Here is a 22,097-nt window from a genome sequence, read left to right on the forward strand (position 1 = left end):
ATAGAAAAGGTGAATCGCCCTAAAAAGGGGCACAGAAAGCAATAAAAAAAAACAAAAAAAAAAGGAGAGAGAATTTTCGCCTTTTGAACTCAAAAGATGCTTTAAAACAAAGCGCAATTGCTTTGATAATGTTCCCTTTGAAGGAACAAAGTCATAATGCTCATAAAATTCACTGCAGCCCATGCACTGGTCATACCCATGTTACATACACAATGCTCAAATTTGTGGATTTTTTTTTTTATTACACTGGTAATTTGAAGTACAAGTACCTAAGATTAACAAACCATCCCTTGGGAACTGACAGCTTGATCTTCTGGATCCTCTCCCAGAATCCTGGGTTAAAATAATTGGTTTCCTATTTTAAACTGTAACTAACAGTTATGCAGCTGGATGGAAAGGATGTAGTTGGTGGCCTCAGGAGGCTGGGAAATCCTGCTTTAGATGGCATGAACCACAGGAGAGTACTGATTATTACTGTGTAAAAAGCACAACATTTAGGTCACAATTTTGGAGAACAGTTTTCTGAATTAAGGCCGTAATCAGCAGCTTCCACACTGTTCTCAATGTAGAGCTTGTAAAATCCCGATAAGTCTTCTAGATTAGTGTAGGTTGCCTTGACAGCTGGGTCTTGCAGCATACGATCCTGCCAAGCTTTGACATTTGGGGTCTTATCCAAAAGGCTAAAAAACAGAAATATAAAAATCACTTGGAGTTTTTTTTTTTCCTAGGACTGTAGCTAGTCATAGTTGTGCATCCCATTGACTATGTGTATTTCCTCTCCTGCTTAGCCAATCCAAAATGTACATGTCTATGAAAAGATCCTTTGTAATAAAGATCTTTAGATGTGTAGATAATCAACTTATGGCAGGATAAAGCATTAAAAGCTGAACTCCATGCACATAAACATTCATTTAAATATATTCAATAGCCACCAAGGATTAAAAAAAAAAAAAAGGCGCCTGAAAGAAGCCTCATCTGCAATCCCAATGTGAAAGCCCGATTGCTTTCCACACTGAGGCACTGCGCTGGCAGGGCATCAAAAAGTCCTGCAAGCAGCTTCTTTGCAGCGCTTTAGGAGCATTGAATACACTGCTCCTAAAGCCCCCCTTCCCATTGAGGTGCTTTTTTAATGCCAAAGCAACTGAAAAACGCCCCAGTGTGAAAGGGGTCTAAATCCTTAAGGTTTCTTGGTTGTCGCTTGGAAACGCTAAGCTTCTATAGAATTGAAGTCTGGAGTCTGGCTAGGCCACTCCATGACCTTTATGTGCTTCTTCTTGACCCACTGCTTTGTTGCCTTGACAGTATGTTTTGGGTCATTGTCATGCTGAATGACCCATCTTCAGTTTTCTGGCTAAGGGAAGAAGTTTCTCATACAAGATTTTACAATAAATGGACCCATCCATTGGCCCCTCAATGGGGCAAAGTCGGTCTGTACCTTTAGCAGGGAAACAGCCCCAAAGCATAATGTTTCCACCTCCATGCTTAACTCTAGGGATGGTGTTCTTAGGGTCATAGTCGGCATTTTTCTTCCTCAAAACACGTCTCTCTCCTCAAGAAGGCACATGTACAGTCATGCCAATGAACATCTAAAGGATTCAGTGAAGGATTGTGAGAAATTGCTGTTGTCAGATGAGACCAAAGCTGAGCTCTTTGGCATTAACTCAACTCGCTGTGTTTGGAGGAAGAAAGACGCTGACTATGACCCCAAGAACACCATCCCTACAGTCAAGCACAGAGGTGGAATCATGATGCTTTGGGGGCCATTTCTCTGCTAAACGGACAGGCTGACTTTACAACATTGGATGAGAACCTTCTTCCCTCAGCCATAACACTGAAAATAGGTCGTGGATGGTTCTTTCAGCATAACAGCGACCCAAAAACATCCCACCAAGGCAACAAAGGAGTGGCTCAAGAAGCACATTAAGGTCATGGACTGGCCTAGTCAGTCTCCAGACCTCAATCCTATAGGGAAGGAGCTGAAACTTAGAAACCTTAAGGATTTAGACAAGATCTGTAAAGAGTGGACCAAAGGCCCTCCTGAGATGTGTACAAACCTGGTCACCAATTACAAGAAACATGCTTACCAAGTCATGTTTTGCTTGGGGGATCCAATATTCATTTTATATGGGTTTTTATTTTTTAAATTTTTGGTTAATAAATCTGTCTCTATTATTTATAATAGACCTGTGATAAAAATTATAGACCCTTAAGTGGGAAAATTATTTGATCCCCTGCAGATGAAAAACACATGCGCGAAGAGGTGGTAGACCAGACCCACATGGAGAGGGAGAGCAGCGCTGTACAGGAAGCTCCTGCACAAACATTACACGCTGCAATACTGAGCAGATCAGGAAGAAATATAGAAAGCACTCCAAGATTCAAGTAAGAATACACATGTATTTAGGGTAGGGGCTGCCGGCACGCCGCTTCTGCTGCGATTTGTCACAGCAAAAGCCGATCAGCAGGTGCTGGTCAATGGATGTCTGCATGCACCAGCTGATGGTCAAGCAGAGACACAGGACAGAGCTCTGTCTATGTAAACAAGGCAGAGCTCTGTCCTGACAGGGAGGATGCAACGGATTTTCAAGGAATGAAATCTATCACTTTTCTTAGTAAAAGCACCAAGCACTGGCTAGGCACACAGTTAACATTTAATTTAACTGTTTAACCCCTTCCCAGCCAGTGTCATCAGTACAGTGGCAGTGCATATTTTTAGCACTGATGACTGTATTAGTGTCACCGATTCCCGCAAGGTGTCAGAATGTTGGCCGCAATATTGCAGTCCTGCTAAAAGTCACTGATTGCAGCCATTAATAGTATAAATAGAAAATTCCAATATATTCCATGGTTTGTAGATACTACAACTTTTGCGCAAACCAATCAATATACTTATTGGGATTTTTTTTATCAAAAATATGTAGCAAAATACATATTGGCCCAAATCTATGAAGAAAGTGGATTTCATTTTTTTTTTCTTGGATAGGTTTTATAGAAGTAAAAAATTTTTTCTCAAAATGGTGAGTTTTTGCTTGGTTATCAAATACCACCAAAATAAATATGTGGTAAAAATGACAACATTTTATTTGGGTACATAATTGCATGGCCGCACAATTGTCAGCTAAACTAATGCCGCGTACACACGGTCGTTTTTTTTTTAAAAACGTCATTTAAAATGACCGTGTGTGGGGAAAACATTGTTTTATGTCTTCTGAAAAACGACCAAAAAAAAAAACGACGTTTAAAATGACGTTTTTAAACCCGCGCATGCTCAGAAGCAAGTTATGACGCGAGCTTGAATGGAACAGAGTGCCGTCGTACGTGCTGAACGTAACCGCGCTTTGCTAGAGCATTTTGAAAAAACTATGGTGTGTAGGCAACGTAGTTTTTTAAAATGAAGTTTGAAAAACGACGTTTTGTTTCATGATAAAAAACTTTGTTTTATTTCATCACAAAAAACTACCGTGTGTACGCGGCATAACGCAGTGCCGGATCGAAAATGGCCTGGCCATGAAGGTGGGTAAATCTTCTGGAGGTCAAGTGGTTATTTTAAAACAAGAGGAAGATATTACAACTGCAATATGTGTTTTCAGTTCTTCGATTCCAGTTCATCATCACATTGAGTAAAACAAAAACGTGGTTGGCCTTACCCTTCCAATCCACAATAGCTGAATTTCTCAAACCAGGGCCACGCCATATAGTCAAAAAAGGACACAGATTCACCACCAAAGTATGGTGTGTTTTTCTTAGCCAGAGCCTGAAAACAAGATAGAGAAAAGTTTTAATACAAGTGGCTTTTACCTATTCTGGAGAAAGACAGAACGACAGAAAGGTACAGCAGGGAGTAAAGTGGTGGTGCAATCCATCATGCTGTTGTCAGTCTTCCCCCCACCAATAAGCAATCTGAAATTTTTTACCTCTTCCAGCTTTTTGAACTTCTCAAAGAACTGTGATTTTATTTCCACGTCGCCGTTTTTCAATGCTATAAAAATCTTGTAAAATATAGATGTGATCTGAACGAAAATAAATAAAAAGTATGTGTTTATAGTGTCATGATCAATAAAGCTTAGGAAATTTAAAATTGTATCTTTTGGCTGCATTCACAACTTAGCGCAGCGTTTTGTACCGCGTTTTGCCGCGACAAAACGTGTCGTTTTTAACCCCGTTTTTTTTACATCTCATTGTCGGCTATGCCGAATGCCGAAGCCGACTGATTACGCGCGACAAAAAAGGGTCCGGGACTTGTTTGAGCTTCACGCGATCGGCATGGAGATGTGACCCATCTTCATAGACAACAATGTTATTTTTCCCCTCCAGCGTATCTGAGCGCCGCGCTTCAGGCGTTTTGTCGCTCAGCTGTGAATGGAGCCCTTGTGTTAAAACATTTCCCCCTGTAATGGTTTGTCTCAATAACTGCTACAGAGCTTGTTCTTTTGAAAAACAGACTTACTGGCTGGATCACCAGGTGAAAAGGAAAGAAAACCTACGATACTAGCACATTGTGAAAGACTTGGCTTAGAATGAAGCCCTCCAGTTTGCTTTTGGATTTGAATACCGATTTAACACAACTTTAGGATTAGTGGAATTTGTCACCATTTATATTATTGAGCAAACATTTGCTCAGTTGCCCCCCCAGTTGTACAAGTTCATTTGACTGGCTGGGCACTAGGCATGCATTGCTATGGACAATTCCGTCTAGATTGTATATAGGGGATTGGTTTGTTCACCATTTCTATGGTTATAAACATTAAATTACCACAATTTTTTCAGGCAGCAAGTGTGTGTTTTATGATAAAGTACAGTAAAACCTCAGATTGATTTGCGAGTGTTTCAGGAGCAGGATTCAAACCTCTGGGGTGTGCCGTACCACATGCGGCCAGACCAGGGGCGGACTGATAACTCATGGGGTCCCCGGGCAATAGGAGATTATGGGGCCACACAGTATACACACACACTGAAAAGGTACTGGAGAGGTGGGGCAGCTATAATCTTGGGATTTTTACATACGGTCCCTGGTTTTACTGAGGCTGGCAACCCTTATGGGCCCCCCTAATGGCATGGAGCCCTCAGGCAGTGCCCGAGTGATCAGTCCGCCCCTGGGCCAGAGGTGCGGTGACACTTGGTTCCCGAGTGTCTCCGGCACCCCCGCCCCACCTCTGGCCACATGCGGTATTGCATACAGTGACACTGGAACAAATTATCTGAGTTTCCATCGATTCCTATGGGGAAACTCGCTTTGAAAAAAGAGTGCTTTGGATTACAAGCATTCTTCAGGAATGAATTATACTCATAATCCAAGGTACTACTGTATTTGATTTAGTATCTACACCATATTTGAGACTGATGCATGTTCGGTAAGCCTGGTAGATTAAACATGAGTTTTTGTGCACCGCAGGTGGCCAAGTTTCACCGAATGGGCTACCCTAAAGCATATGTATACACATAAAAATTGCTTCCTATAGACACGCGCCTACTTTGCCTGATGGTAAAGCCAACAGCTGAGGTATACAAATACTGAAAAATGACCAAGTTCTTCCCTAATTGTTTATATTTTATATCTGATCATCATATGTGCCAACAAGATCACGATAAAACCCATGAAAAATATAAAATCACCAATGATACAACATAACTTGCAGTGAATAATCCATATAATTAAAATTCAAGTATTATGTATAATGCTATACATAAAAAATGTTCTGTGCCACTTTTAACCTCTTCACCGCTTCCAATGTACGTCTAAGGCCCCATACACACCATAGAATCTATCCGCAGATAAATCCCATCAAATGGGTTTCTGCGGATAGATCCTATGGTGTGTACACTCCGTCGGATATCTATCCGCAGATAAATCTCCCCTGGAATGGATTTCCAGCAGATAAATATTTGTCGACATGCACAGAATATCTATCTGCTGGAATCCATTCCAACGGATGGATCCGCTCGTCTGTACAGACTTACCGGATCCATCCGTCCAAAGGGATTCCCCGCACGCGCCGTAATGAATAGACGCATGCGTGGAATTCCTTATATGACAGCGTCGCGCCCGTCGCCGCGTCATAATAGCGGCGACGGCGCGACACGTCATCGGCAGAGGATTTCAGCGCGGATTTCAATGCGATGGTGTGTACACGCCATCGCATTGAAATCCTCTGAAATCTTAGAGAGGATTTATCCGCGGATACGGTCCGCTGAACCGTATCTGCGGATAAATTCTATCGTGTGTATGGGGCCATAGTTTGTCAGCAGTGCATGTTGCATGCTTGTACATCTTGGTTCAGATGTCTGCTTCATTGTGAAAATGACTTCCATGTGTGCGCCAACATGCCACTTCCCTTCCTCACCCAGCTTCTGAAGCCTTACCTTCTGGGTGCCTACTAGTTGGGACATCTATTGTGGGTATCAGAAAGTACATCTGCTCTTACTTTTAGAACTGTCACTCCCCAAATACTTTTATGGAGCTCAGGAGTGTCTTAGTGGCCTAATAGACCCTTGATGTCTACTTAAAAAAGAGAAGCTGTCACCTAAAACTAATGCCATCACATTGTGACAGCAATAAAGTCGAGGAGGAGGGAAAAAAAAAATTTGAATCGTCTAAAAATTAGGGCTGTGGAAATTAAAGATTAATTCCTCGATTAATCGTTACATTTTTTTGATCTATCAAAATTCTTTTGATTAGTACTAGTGGTGCAACGGATCGTAAATGATCCGAACGGGTCACCATATGCGGATCGGCACACCACGTGATCCGGAGCTCCGCTGCTGCCTCGGCCATAGGAAAGGCCGTAGCTTCGGCCTAGCTCCCGGAGCGGCGGCCATCTTGATCCACCCGGCAGCGGCCTAGGTGAGCCTAGAGCGGCGTGCTAACGTCATCACCCGGCCTCAACTGCTAGTGTTCAGCTGGCTTCTCTGGCAAGACTAAGCAAGCACTATTTTTCCTATACAGTGGGGGAGATGTGAACCATATTACAGTGGGGAGATGTCTGGACATTACAGTGGGGGAGATGTCTGTGGTGATCCGAAAAATGTATGTGCGTTATAATTCATCGAAATTAGTAAAAAAAAAAAAAATTAAATCGAACACGAAGATTTTTTTGTGTAATCAGTATTTATTAAAGGAATAAGAAAAAGAAAAAAGCCATAAAACATAGGACAGACATGTCCAACAGGGTATCATGTGCTAAGCTTGTGGCCTCACAGGGCCGCCCAGCAGCCAAAAGTAAACCATAAACAGATCGCACTGTACAGGCATAGAGAAACAATAATAAGTGTAATTAGAAGTGCAATTATATTCTCATGGGTCCCAGTAACGACCAACATCCAAACGGACACCAGCAGCCACGCCGGCCCGCGGGGCAATGGGGTAGTCAGGAAGGCAGTAGTCTAAGAGGGCATGGGGATAAGTTTCAACAGAGTGGAGCATTAAAGGAGGGAGAAAAACTAGGGTAGCCGCCGAACTACCTGAACCTGGGTATGAACCAGGCAGGTGCTCGTATGAGTGCCATGGCAAAGGGAAAAAACAAGGGGGGTAAAAGGACCCCAGGACCCAGGCCCGGACCTGTAGCCCACGGCGAAGGGGGGGGTCGGCACTGAGGCCTCCAACTAACCACCCACCACCCCCCCCAATGAGCCAGAGGGGCCCGGGCCAGGGGACCAGAGAAGGCACTCAGGCAGGACTACGGGATTAACAGCAGTCCAACAATGTGCTCCAATTAACCTGTGAACCATATCACAGTGGGGAGATGTTTGGACATTACAGTGGGGGAGATGTCTGTGGTAATCCGAAAAATGTATGTGCGTTATAACTAATCGAAATTAGTAAAAAAAAAAAAAAAAAAAATATCGAACACGAAAATTTTAATCAGCAACAGCCCTACTAAAAATATATAATTTCTATACACAGGATTCAGGGTGAATTCACACATTTGATGTTTAGAGAACATAGATATAAATGCAGTGCTGATCTTTTATTACCAAGAAATTGACCAGCTGTAGGGATGAGCTTCGAGTTCGAGTCGAACTCATGCTCGACTCGAACATTGCCTGTTCGCCGAACAGTGAACAATTTGGGGTGTTCGCAGCAAATTTGAAAAGCCGCAGAACACCCTGGAAAAGTCTATGGGAGAAATCTAAAGTGTTACTTTTAAAGGCTTATATGCAAGTTATTGTCATAAAAAGTGTTTGGGGACCTGGGTCCTGCCCTAGGGGACCTGTATCAATGCAAAAAAAATGGCAGTTTTTTTGCGAGCAGTGATTTTAATAATGCTTAAAGTGAAACAATAGCAGCAAAAGCAGGGCTGTGGAGTCGAAGGAAATTTTGGGTACCAAAGAAAATAGAGAACCTGCTCTCTATTTTATCGTCGTGATGATTCTCTGCATTGTTTCCTGCTGAGAAAGCTAAGCGTCTGTATACTTACCTGTCACCGTGAAAACCCACACATGCTCGAAATGACTGACGCATGTGCGGTAGCTTCCAAGGCATAGGTAGGGTGTAGCAAGATGGTGGAGACGGCATCGAATGTGACAAGCGCATGCTTGTTGTAGTCGATGACATCACTGCTTTCGTGCCATTCAAAAGAATGGCAGTTCTTTTGAATGGAGTGTACACTCAGCCGGCAAGAGAATCTTGCCAAGAATCTCGTCAAGAAAAACTCCGTTTTTTTTTTTCCCCTGACGAGATTCTGGGCCGTGTGTACAGGGCTTTAGGCCCGTTTCACGAATTGGATGCGGTGATCCTGCATCCAATTCGCAAATGGTGTGAACCCAGCCTTAAGGGTCAGTTAAGTTAAATATTGCAGGGCTGCAACTTGGAGATAACTGGTCTAAAGTAAGAGGCTTCAACCTTAATATGCACTTTCCACCACCCAAAGAACACAAAGTTCTCATACATACTGCAGAGAAAGCTTCCAGCAACATCTTCTGTTCAGCTTTTGCATAGGGGTCAGATGGAAGCAGCTTTTTCCCAGGAAAGGCATCATCCAGGTATTCACAAACAGTTGGCGATTCATAGATGATCTTCCCATCAGATGTCTCAAGTGAAGGTACAAGACCCAGGGGGCTCTTCTCAAAAAACCAGTCCGGTTTGTTCTTCAAATTGATGTTCACTATTTCATGCCTATAATGACAACACACGAGAAAAAAAGTCAAGTGTGTGTTTTATTTGCCACATGCAGCTTTTCCCAGCACACCTGTGCCAGGATGGTCTAACTATTCCATTATCAAACTCTGCTAAAAAAAATAACTTCACAGCGCCATTCAGTTGCCCTATACTGCACCCGGTCATTAAAGGGGTTGTAAAGGCGCACGTTTTTTCATCTTAATGCATTAAGGTGAAAAAACATCAGAGGATTAGCGCCCCACAGCGCTGATTGAAAGAATCACATCCAATGATATGGCGCCGGGGGGCAGGGCTGAGTGATACAGTCGGCAGCTATGGCCGCCGGCTGTATCATGGGAGCGAGCCCGCAAGAACTAACCCCCATGGGAGAGAGCTCAAATAAAGGGGGTTAGTTCTTGCGGGGAGGAGCCGAGACAGCCGCCAAGGGACCCCAGAAGAGCAGGTTCGGGGCCACTCTGTGCAAAACTAGCTGCACAGTGAAGGCAAGTATAACTTAATAACAAACCTTTACAACCCCTATGGGTTACAGCACACCTAAACTATTAGCCCCACTCCTGAACCCACCCCCCCCCCCCCAATGGTTGCCTTACCTATACCCCGTATCATTTTTATTGCTTGAATTATTTTTCACATTACGGGCGTGAGTGGGGCCTCATGTCTAAGTTTTACCTAAGGCCTCACAAAGCTTAGAGCCTCTGCAGGAACTGTACTCTTATGGAGAGATCTGGGGGTCCAAGATCCCAAATCCCTCCTCTGCCGTTGAAAGCATTCAAAACACCAAGATCTGTGTTTTTGGAATATTTTGATTTTTATAAAATTGTGCCATTGGATTACCACAGCGGAGACCAGATTAAAGCAGATCCCGGCTTTGTATGGGTCTCTGCCAGCTGGTAGTTTGGGTCTCCCAGTGTGACGGGAATGCTCGAGCAATTCATAGAATTGCCCCCCTGCTTGTGACAGCAATCTAGCAGAAAAAAAACCCCCACACAGTAACGGGTTGATGAGTTCTACACATCGACACACTGTATATGCCTTTAATGTCCCCAAACCTGTACCTCTGCACTTACATACCTCTGCACTTACATTTTGGAATAATGAAACCTAAAAGCAATTTGTATATATTTTTTTTAAACAACAGAAGTTTATTTCGAGTAACTTAATAGCATTTTCATATTCTGCAATCAGTGTATGCATGAGATAGGACATATGCACATTCCATGACAGATTTTATGGTTTGTTGTAATTTTGGTATGACGAACAATGTAATATTGCTGGTTCTAATAATATGTTTATACATCTGAGGAAACAGACTGGATCTGAGAAATAAGCAGATACCAGTTTACAGTTATTGATGCACATCTGTAACCTTTACATCACAATGTTCTATTTAAAACAATTGTAAATAGTAGGGTTGTCCCGATACCACTTTTTTAGGACCGAGTACAAGTACCGATACTTTTTTTCATGTAGTCGCCGATACCGAATACCGATACTTTTTTTAAATGTCATGTGACAGTTTTCAAACCACAATACAGACTAAGGATATTTTCTTTAGAATTATGAAGAACTCTAACTCAAGACATTATAAAAGAATAAAAATGAGTAAAAATGAATAAAAATGTTTTATTTGCTTGTCACGCAGTAGTAAAAAACTCAAAGAATTTTCATAGAACATGTTGATAAATACAAAAAAAGTATTCTATTTAGGTATCGGGAGCATTTGCGCGAGTACGAGTACTCCCGCAAATACTCGGTATCGGTCCCGATACCGATACTAGTATCGGTATCTGGACAACCCTAGTAAATAGTAAGGGGAAAATGCATTGAAAAACAATATATCGTTTACAAGACTGTGGGTACTATTTGGGAGAACAGTAACCCCATTTTTTTTCTCTCCAAAAAAGTTTATTTTTAATTTTTATGAAAAGGTAAAAAGAATCGTAAATTCATATGGCAAATGGTGCGACTCCTGAAAAATCCCTATCCCAACCTTTCAGCCTTGTATTTATATTACGGGGATGTGGAGTCCAAATTGATACTAGGAGGCACAAATATTAGGATCCAATTAAGGCAAAAAAGTTGAAAAGGTTTTCATTGACAATTGAATCATATGGAATAGTATTTTTTCTTAGATGTGATTGGGTGACTTGCTGTAAGTGAATATAGTTTTACCTTATTTATAAAGCTCAGTTGACATTCACCTTGTCTAGTTACCTGTATGCAAGGCTTTAGTAAATAAAGTTTCACTTTTCAAAAGAGTAAAATTGTACACTATAAGAAATTTAAATATAAAATAAAATATAAATCCTTGAAAGCATATATTAAACATTTCAGTCACCAGATGGTCTGCAATTAATTTTCTTACTTGATTCCTTTGGCGAGTAGGACAAGTCTTGCTCTCTGGGCATAGGGGCAGAATCTCATGCTGTATAGTCTAATCGTTCCTTGTGGCACTGGACCTGGGGCGGCACTGCCTGATAAAAAAATCCAAAATGATTGATCACTTTCAAGAAGTAGACAAGTTACACAGGCCATATGAGAGCACTATCCACATCCATCGCTACCGCTTTAGAGATCCTTTTTCAAAAAGTAGTCAATCCAATGGTATATTTTTATAGGAAACATGACAGTATAACCAAACAGGTTATGATGAGAACTGGTACCTTTAAACAATGCCATGGGGGGGGGGGGATTCCAGATAAAGGATCTTATCAACTGTGCCACCACCAAGGTTTTCTATATGCGGACTTGTCTCTGTAAACAAAATGCCAGCTTAGAAAACGTATAGGGGAACACTTTGCACAATTTCAACGGCGGTTTGGACGGAATGAGAGTTAAGGGTATATACCTGTTGAAACTGTCGCCAAGACTAGGCGATTTCAACCCGATACTTCAATAGGAAAACTGATGGATCTATAGGTTGAAATCTTATAGGTCTTCCTGGAACAATAGTTCCTACCCTCAAACTCACCATTCTTAAAATATTTGTTTGATGTCACAATGTAGAGTTTAAGATTTCCTATCATCTGTGCCCAGTCTTGCCACACAGAGTTAATCCAGCTCTGAGCAATCCTCTTTTATTGTTTAGTGAAAATTAACAGACTTCCAGATAAAACCCTGTTTAAATACAAAGTCCCTTCCTCTCTCCTTGCTTTGAGTGACAGGTTATTTACATATCTAGCTTGGACATGTTTATCATATGTTATGTTAATCATAATATGAGGTGATTCACAGGTCATTGTATATTACCAGGATGTGTTATGTGGGGGAGGGGTGGATTGCTCACTTTTTTTATACTGTGGATCACCTCATATTATGATAAACATAACATAACATATGATAAACATGTCCAAGCTAGATATGTAAATAACCTGTCACTCAAAGCAAGGAGGGAGGAAAGGACTTTGTTGCCTAAAGGTCCGGATCTTAAGTGGTTAAATATTTTACCTGCTGGGTGTCTATAGTATGCCTGAAAATGTCTTTGGAAAAAAAGTTTTAAAAAACGGTCGTTTTTTCAGGAGTCCTGAAAAAACGACCGTTTTTAAAACTTTATTTTCATTGATACATATTCCCTGGGGTAAGACCCGGGTTCTCAAAGACGTTTTACGACAATAACTTGCATATTGGGCTTTAAAATTAGCTCTTTTGAATTCGAACGTTCGAGTCCCATAGACGTCAATGGGGTTCTAAATGTTCGCGCGAACGGTCAGTCTGTTCGAAGGTTCTGGTGCGAACCGAACGGGGGGGGGGGGGGGTGTTCGGCTCATCCCTAGTGTGCATATAAAGGCACAATGCAACATGTTAGTCCCTTTCAGAGTTCTGTTCTTTAACTGAACACATACAAGTTGTAGAATGATCTGCCAAGACAAGAATGACAGCCAGGCCCAGCTTGCCATCCTATTGGCTGTCTGTAGCTCTGCCCCCTCCTGAGCTGTCAGCTCACTGTTGTAATAGACAGAGAGGGGCCTGCATATGGGATCTCTCAGAATTTCCAAGCAGCCATTCTACAGCAATACATACAAATCTCATTGCAGAAGCCCCGGGCTCTATCACACAAACGCTGTACCTCGACATGGAGTGCAGTCTGATATCATATGCTTTACATCAGCTGTAATGGAAGAACTCTGTGACCTTTCATTAGGTAAAAGCATGCAATCTGCAGATGCAAATGTCACACTGCACTTCTACCTTTAGCCAAGCTTCTCTCAGAGCCGGTCATGTTTGCAGATAGTCGCTGTCGCCTTTAGAGGAACCTGTATGGTAAAAATAATGAGAAATAGATGAGACTCCTGAGCAGCTCAGCTTCCAGCATGCGACTCAGAATGACAGGGGCTGAGTGCCAGGGAGGCTGTCCTGACTCCTGACCTCATAAAAAAAGAGAAGCTTTCCCTCTTCCCATCAATGATCAGCCAGAAACATAGATAATCCTACAGTGAAAATTATCCATATCTGCTTCACCTATATCCTCCTGATTACAAAACAGTCATATGACTGATTAGGACAAAGACCTCTGCCTGTGTATAGCGCCGTATCAGCGACATGATTCTTCAGAACTAGAAACATTGAGGCATGGCTGGTATGCAGTATGTACAGCAAATAGTTTTCATATCTTCATAGAACAGGGAGTGGTGAAAGCTTCTGTCACTTTATATTTTCCTGTCTCAGAAAGGCCACAGAAAATAGGAGGAAATCGCTACAAAGTGCCATGACTAGACAAAATTATCCCCAATGGAAGATTTACCCTTCTGGTGACAATTCCCATTGTATTTCCCCATCACTTTCTTACTGACCAAAGTCACCAGGACAATTACCACCTAGCATGAACACACAGGCAGCTATAAACACTTGGCAGAGGTTCTAATCCTTGACTACTCCATCCAAAACTGGAAAAATAAAATTGTTTTGGCTATACACAGAAATAACTGAATGCAAGTTATCAAAATTCCAGCACTGAGCACAGGGATCCTAATGGATGGGGGGGGGGGAGGAGAGTGGAGTTGTCCATGATAACCAATCAGAATTGTTGTGCAAAGTGTATCTAAAATTCCACCACAAAGGCCTAGTGATCACTTATCTGGAGTGCTTTCTCTGCAGAAAACAGTACACAGCATGACGGATGTATAACAGATGGAATTATTCACACTTTAATCTAACCCCCACCATTTCTCTTAACTATATTAATTGAGACCACACCAGTGTTGGAGTTATAAAAGGCGGTAGCAGCCTTAATTTATTAAACAAATATATATATATAAATAAATAACAAAATAACATAAACATCTGTTAACAAACCATAAGAGCCGGTTCACACACAGGCGACCCGACTTTGGAGGCGATTCGGCAAGGCGATCTCAAGGCGTCTTGAGAGGCAACTTGCAAAATGACTTCAGTATTGAAGTCAATGCAAGTCGCCCCGAATCGCCTCCAAAGTAGTACAGGAACCTTTTTCTAAGTCAGAGCGACTTGCGTCGCTCCTATTAGAACGGTTCCATTCACTACAATGGGACGCGACTTGTCAGGCGGCTGTGTCGCCTGACGAGTCGCCCCAGTGTGAACTGGGTCTTAATCTATCTAGTGTTGGTCTAAGCAAGAACTCTATACCCCTATGTGGGGAAAAAAACATAATGCACTGCGGTACCTTCCAGTGTATTGATAGGCCTCCAGCCGACAAGCTGGCTCAGAGACAGCCACTGACCTCTGTTAGCTGGAAACCATTATCGGGACCCATAGCAACGATGGGTCCCCAAAACTCCTCCTTCTGCAATATCTTCCCTCTCCTGCCAAGACCAACACCCGACACTGCCACAACATCCAATGATCCAGAACCCTATTAAAAGAAAGCAGAAACAAACAAAGCAAGACAACCAAAACATACCCCCAAACCTAAAAATAGGGAGGGTGGGTGGGAACTTTCCCCCGCGCTGTGCTTGCCTCTCATAGGGAGGGACCAGCTTTTATCTGCCTCCTAACCCCTCCCTTACAAAACTCCCACAGCACCTCCTACCTAACTTTACTTCCCCTGTTAACCCTGTCATGTCCGCCCTGCGCATATGCCATTTCATTATATTGCTCCGGGCTGTTCTGGAAAGTCACTAGTAGAGCAGTGAAAAAAGGCAGGGCCATCTTAATAGCATCATGGGCCCCTGGGCAAAGTAATGCCAATGGGGCCCCTACAATGGCAACAGTACAGGTAAACAGATATCAAGTAGGTATGAGGCAGACAAGCGGAGCTTTCCCTTTTTGGTGGTGCTCCGCATTAACTACATGAACAATCATTCTGTACAGCAAAGAAACAGCATCCACAAAACTATTTCCGCAGGTGGGCTCTCAGTGCTGCCGACTCGGCAACTCCCACTCAAGCTCCTACCCCGCAGGCTTTAAGTCCCGAGCATTCAAGCTGCATGGGGCAGGGTCAGAGCATCACTGGCGCTTTTGCCCTGCCCTCCCTGCTGGCTGTAAAATAATAGGCATCGTTCTGCACAGCATGGCGCACCGCTGCCAGCTTACCTCCCCTGTGTATCCATCACTCTCAGTGCCATGGAAGGCTGATGGTACATTTTATTTTTTATTTAAATAATCTAATCTGAGGCTATACTCAAAATGTATACTCTGTGCCATCATGGGGCCCCCAATTTTGGGGCAGCGTGGGCTCAAGGACCAGCTGCTTTGGGGCTGGACATGTGACGTCAGTGATTGTCTTTCCCTATATCAGGGAACAGGCAATCACTGACAGTGTCACAGTGAAGAACGGGGAAGGTGTGTTTACATTTACCTCTCCCCGTTCTTCAGCTCCTGTGACCGATCGCGGGACACCGGCGGCGATCGAGTCCGCGGGGCGTGGTCATGGCGCTCGCAACCCCACGGCTGGGCTCTTAAAGAGGACGTACAGGTACGTGCTTGTGCCCAGCCGTGCCCTTCTGCCGACGTATATCGGCGTAAAGGGGTCCTTAAGTGGTTAATGTAAACTTTTCAGTAACTATAAGACCGCATGACTGAATTACTGAATGTCACACTAAACACCTTTAATCTTATATCAAAATCCATCGTTGAGCTTCAGTTTACAACTTTGCCTAAACTGAGATGATTTAATCAGTCTACTGCAGGCAGGAGGAAGCATTTCCTCAGTCACCCCTCCCCGTTCCCCAGTGATCAGACTGCAACATTATAACTTTATGTAGCGCTACCCCCTCAGGAGCCGCTGGTTGATTTGGGATCTACTCTCACTCTTTGCTTGGCTCACCCCTATTTAACCTGCTCGAACCCTCCCTTGACACATCAGAAGTCTGGTGGGTGTATTGTGACTGAACTATCTTACAGAAACTTTCTTAGCATTTCCTATCAAATAATGCATAATGTGAACAAGGGCTCACTCAGGTTGGCACGACTCATGCCACCTGGTGGCCAGCACATAAAAAGGCAATCCTGGTACACTTGACAATCCATCATTTAGTTTGTAAGGTAAGAATTTGCCTCTTTTGCCACAGCTTATTCTGCCTAGCTAACAAAACACCCCAGTGTATTTGAAGCATCAAGGTCCATCAATTCTTTTTTCACTCAGGGTAGAACAACATTTCCCAGCAAGCAGTTGGAAAACTTCGGGGATGGAAGGCATGTCTGCAATCTAGCAACAAGGAGCCAGGCCACGGTGCAAGGGACCGCACTTCTTGACATTTGTCCCTTTGCAGTGAACCTCAGTTTGTCCGCATGACAGGTGTGAACTGAGAATGAAGTTCCTCATCTGTTGAAGAAACAAAACATGCTGAACGTCACATCAACAGGTTACTTTTCAGAGGGAGGCACACTGGCGATTCCAGAACACTAGCCAGCATGACTCAAGTGGGCACTCACTGTATCTGCCGGGAGCATACAGTCCAGCACAGTCCCAGCAATACAGCCAATGGGAATGTTCCCCACTAGAAATTATTTCTGTACAAGAGGTGGAGTGGCTTCCAGCATAGCGTCCCAACTCCGCAAAGCACACATCTCTAATGCACATGGTGTCAGTGAACCCAATTCAAGAGCATTCATCAGTAATATCTGGGATCTGGCAACTTCAGGGTTTCTCCTTTGGCATTTACCATAGTAATGTAATGTTAAATGTCTCTCGTTAGGCCTATGGATGATCACACTGTCTGAGTTAACATTGCGAACATAGCCCCAGGTTTGCAATACTATGGGTCGGATTGACAAAGACTTATGCCAACGTATCTACTGATACGCCGTCGTAAGTCCAAATGTGCGCCGTCATATCTATGCGCTGATTCTTTAAATTAGATACGCCTGAATTTTGCCAAGATACGACTGACGCAAGTCTCCTACGCCGTCGTATCTTGGGTGCATATTTACGCTGGCCGCTAGGGGCACTTACGTTGATTTACGCGTTGAATATGTAAATGAGCTAGATACGGCGATTCACGAACGTACTTGCGCCCGTCGCATGAGTATACGCCGTTTACGTAAGGCGTACGTCCGGCGTAAAGATAAACCACCAAATAGGAGGCGCAGCCAATGCAAAGGTATGGACGACGGAACAGCCGTCGGAGTTTACGTCGTTTGCGTAAGTCGTACGTGAATGGGGCTGGGCGTAGGTTACGTTCACGTTGTTGCCATTGAGCCGTCATCTTACGGCGTAAATTCAACGTGATTCTGAGCATGCGCATGCATGCGCCGTTCGATTGGCGCTTCATTTACATGGGGTCACGATTCATTTTAATACAATACTTTGAATTAGGCGGGCTTACGCCGGCCCATTTACGCTATCCCGCCGTAACTTAGGGAGCAAGTGCTTTGTGAATACTGGCCTTGCCTCTCTATTTTACATCGGCGTAGCGCTTATGTGCTGCGCTACGCCCGCTTATATATACGTCGCTCTACCTGAATCCGGCTATATATTTTTTATCTTGGGTGACATTTGCAAATCCACCCGCAAAGGGATCTGAAGGAAACTCTGCACAGCTTCATCTATCCATTGGGTTTCCTTGTCCTGGATCTCTTCCTCTAGATCAGTGGTTCTCAACCTGGGGGTCGGGACCCCCTTGGGGGTCAAACAAGGATTTGCCAGGGGTCACCAAAGCCTGGGGTGTTCCTGAAGCCTGCGTCCGCCAACTCAGCCTCTTCACAGCCGCCCATTTATTTCATGGCATAGCTGGGGTGCAGGGACTAGAGGTCAGATGACTGGTGAGGAATGTAAAGTAGGAGGGGCTGGAGGAGACCCTATCTGCTGATTTCAGCAAAGGTGTCACTAATACAAGAAATCACAAAGTCGGACACACAGTGAGTAACACTACCTTGCCTTTAAAAGTCCCCACTACAGTTCTCAGATCAGCAGATGACCTTGATCAAGAGCACCTAAGTTGGCTGATCCCAACACCCCACCAGGGAGTAAGAGAAGGAATAATAATAGAGAATACATGGAAGGGAGAGGAAAAGAGGGGGATAAACAAAGAAATAGGGAGAGAAAGAATAAAAGAAAGAACAAGAAAGACGTCTAGAGAGGGATGGGGATAACAAACAAGAAATTAGGATAGAGAGAGATATAAGGGAAAGAAAGGAGATCAAAGAGAAAGAGTGGTACATTCTAAGATGCACTAGGGGTTTTAATACTGTACGAGTGGAAGGGACTCTGTGAGCGCTAAATGTCCGTGGGTTAGGGGCACAAATTACTTGTCTTACCTTGGGTGCCAACAACCCACGATAAGAAAATCATTTTACCGTTAGGGGTCCCCACAACTTGAGAAATTTTCTCAAGGGGTCACGGCACTAGACAGGTTGAGAAACACTGCTCTAGATGGTCCGGTATATAGGAGTACAGATATCCATATTCCTCAGCCACTTTCTTAATAATTATGCGCTGTATTTTTGACAGCCTGTGCAGTGTCTTAAGGTCTCCATACCCGTTTAGGACCCGTGCTTCTGGTACAAGCTGGACTGGGTATCCTGCAATAACGTTGGCCTTGCAATTACATTTTGTCACAGGGGCTGGTTTGGTTGGCATAACTTTAGGGACCCGGTTTTCCCAGCGATTGTCCTCAAAAGACTTAGTAATACACACATGTAGCGCTACCCCCTCGGGAGCCACTGATTAGATTTGGGACGGCATTATTATGTTACCTCTGTGATGTGTCTAGGGGTGATGATGAAGTAGAGGATGGTGATGAAAGCGAATGACTGAATGTCCAGACAGCAGGGTGACGTTTTCTGTGCTTTTATTACTGGTCCAACATGACCAACAGTCAACTCGAGGTAGATAGAATAGGTTGGTGAAAGGAGAGAAACTTGCAGATTCAGGCCTCTAGATAAGTGAAGCAGTCCTGCTTCAGGATAATGGCTATTGCTTCATCGCCACCCCAGCCGGAGTGGGTGTAGTGCCCCTGGACAGGTCCCTCTCACAGGCCTGGCAGCCAGGGAGTCACTTAGAACTTCTGGGAAGGAAAAAACCTCTGCCACCGACTTGGCTCTAATAGATTTAGGATTAGTAATGAGACCTCTGCCACAGGCCCAACACTCACGAACATGGATGATAGAGCGGATCCTCCCAGTAAACACAATTTCACCTGAATCTTCCTCAGGTAGACTTGTTAGCCTAGGGTCACCGACTAACAGTTTGCACCATACAACCTGTCAGTGTCCGGTCACCCAGATCTCCGATGGATCGTCTAAGCCCTTTTGGATCACCTGCCTCCGGGTTCACCTCAGACCGACTCCCCACCGAACAGCACAACTCGCTTGGGATCTTCTCAATAAGAGATGGGGGACCCAGTAAGTCACTGGGGCCCCTTTGCAGCATCAGTTGCTCCGGGCCATGAGGACCCAGAGTCAGGAACTCCGCGTAGCACGTGTGCCCCGGCCTGGTAGGCCATATCGCCAGGGCCCGTGATGTGCGCACACCCTAAAGGTGGGTGCCGCACCTGGAACCAGGAATTGGCGAAGAACCCCACAAATTGGCGTCTGTCACAGAAATACCCTCCCCCAGCATGCCCCGCGAGGGAAACACTCCTCTAATTGGCTGCTGGAGAAAGGCGCTCCGCCTGGACCCCCCCTGGCGCCACCTGCCATCCAAAGGATAGAAAGATATCTTTGGAACAACTCTGACACCACAGAACAGCCCAGGGCTGACAAACCCAATTTAACAGATCAATACGGATGAGAGCAAAGTAACGCTCTCATCCCCCAGCTAAATTTAACATAGCACCTATACTGAATAGTACACAGGCGCTACACACAGTTGGAGCAGTATTGGCAGATAATTTAATCTTGCAGTAGGCCCAGGAGGAATCATGTCCACGTGGAGCTGACTTTAATTGACACAACCGTATTATCTACTTTAATGGCCACAGGTATCACCTCTCCCACTGGCACACCACTTTCACCCCTTGCAGGATTACCCAACTCAGGCGCCCTTTTCCTCTGTGATTCCGCCATGAAGGAGAGCAGGTGGGCCAGACCCCAGCGACAAGAGCGCTGGGTCCTGGAGCAGCCACCCACAGAAGAGGAGCAGATTCTCTCAGAATCCAGGAGATAGCAGGTGGACTCTCATTGCCACTCCCAGCCGGGAATGGCGACATTCTTATTCCAATCTGCTTGCAGTGTCCGGAGGTTGTGCTGGTGAGACTACCTCAAGCAGGGGTTCCCCACAGCGTCCACAGACGATTCAAAACCTCAGATGAGTGGCCAAGCTGGAACCTTTCCCACAGATCAGTCCCAAGGCCTCAAAGCCTCCAGCTGTATACAGAGCAAGACTACCGTTAGGCGTATACCACACTCCAGTGTCAGTCAAAACACCTTTTGACTCGCTTAGACCAAAGCCATCACCCGGAGCATATATCTTCCAATCCGACATTGTACTTCCAAACTGCTCCATCTTCTCCTTCCCACAACCAGGCACACGTGGCAGCACTTCTGTATAGTCCTCTGCAGAGCGGGGGCTCCTTCTCCTGCCTAAGGATTGGTGCAGATACTCTGGAAACTTCAGTGCTCCCCTCTTTTCTTTCGTGGCACGCCAAAACTTTAATAGAGTCTATTTTAACAGCACTGGAGTAAAGTGTCAAAAGACCAGGCTGATACTCTGCCATTAGCAATGAGACAGTAGTATAGTTAGGTTTTGTGCTGCACTAGGCCTGACTAAACTCGTGCACCCCCTAATTTAAATATGGCCAACCCTTTTCATGAAGGCTACACCCCTTGCTGTTTAAGACCCACCCTGAAATTTTCAAATGGAGACACTAGTTCTGGGGGCCTGTGGGGGCAATGAATTCCCGAAATTTGCATAGATTTCCTTTCACTTCCTTTTTGGCTATTTGGCAGTAACTGAAATCTCTGCAATTAGACAGGGATGGTAAAAAATAAAATGAAAAAAGAAAAAAAAAAGTGTTGCCTATAGTTCTACTTTAAGCACAAATTTCTGATAATTTTATGGAGACTGGAGAGGACTAAGAAGATATAACCATGCCAATGGTGCAGCAGAAAACATATAGCACAGTAAGGAAGGTTTGTGGTCTAGAATGATAGGACAGTCAAAATTATAAGCAGCGCCCCCCACACACAGTTGCGGAATGCCAGCCGCCCGCATACTGGAAGCAGTGCAGCTGCTTTATGGGGGCGCTAGACTAATTTGCCTCTCACCCCTGCTGACACGCTAGGTCCCTGGGTTGACACTCACTGATGTTTTGCAAGCATCACATCTGCTCTCCCGCTGGGTCCCTGACTTGGCACTGGCGCAAAGATGGGAAGCAGGGATCAATGCGACTCTGGGGAATATATGGGATTACAGAGTGAACAGTTTGCTTCAATAGCTTCTACTTTTTATTCTGTATAAAGCTTCTCATACCCGGAGTTGTTGTACAGGGTAGGCAGGAGAGAAACTCTGAATGTGAAAAATCTCCTGGCTCCTTTTATGCACCTATTTTTTCAAATGTTCAAAGCTATTTCAGTACTGGCAGGAAGTGCTGACTTGCTAATCTCTGTATGATACCAGGCTGACTCT

General features: G+C 44.2%; 1 protein-coding gene across 3 annotated transcripts; it reads right to left on the minus strand.

Annotated features, from left to right (window-relative positions):
• Nucleotides 1-221: 221 nt before the first annotated feature.
• LOC120946961 (glutathione S-transferase omega-1-like) lies at nt 222-13,674 on the minus strand. 3 transcript variants are annotated; one of them, XM_040361832.1, is made up of 7 exons: nt 13,574-13,674; nt 13,304-13,368; nt 11,481-11,589; nt 8,890-9,112; nt 3,915-4,010; nt 3,648-3,754; nt 222-680 (listed from the first exon to the last, which is right to left on the minus strand). In XM_040361832.1, the coding sequence occupies exons 2-7, from the start codon at nt 13,332-13,334 to the stop codon at nt 500-502; spliced, it is 747 nt and encodes a 248-aa protein (XP_040217766.1). In that variant the 5' UTR covers nt 13,335-13,368; nt 13,574-13,674; the 3' UTR covers nt 222-499. The 3 variants fall into 3 exon arrangements, with proteins under 3 accessions (XP_040217766.1, XP_040217767.1, XP_040217765.1); XM_040361833.1 differs by lacking the exon at nt 13,574-13,674 and adding an exon at nt 13,481-13,565; XM_040361831.1 differs by lacking the exon at nt 13,574-13,674 and having other exon boundaries at nt 13,304-13,467.
• Nucleotides 13,675-22,097: the final 8,423 nt, after the last annotated feature.

This window comes from Rana temporaria, chromosome 8 (genome assembly GCF_905171775.1).
Source record: "Rana temporaria chromosome 8, aRanTem1.1, whole genome shotgun sequence".
NCBI lineage: Eukaryota > Metazoa > Chordata > Amphibia > Anura > Ranidae > Rana > Rana temporaria.

Coding starts and splice junctions, on each gene's coding strand:
- LOC120946961 (XM_040361832.1), bottom strand. CDS start 13,334: ATGACCGGCTCTGAGAGAAGCTTGGCTAAAG. Junction 3,755..3,914: donor AGTTCAAAAAGCTGGAAGAG/GTAAAAAATTTC, acceptor TCTTGTTTTCAG/GCTCTGGCTAAGAAAAACAC. Junction 681..3,647: donor AGCTATTGTGGATTGGAAGG/GTAAGGCCAACC, acceptor TCTGTTTTTTAG/CCTTTTGGATAAGACCCCAA.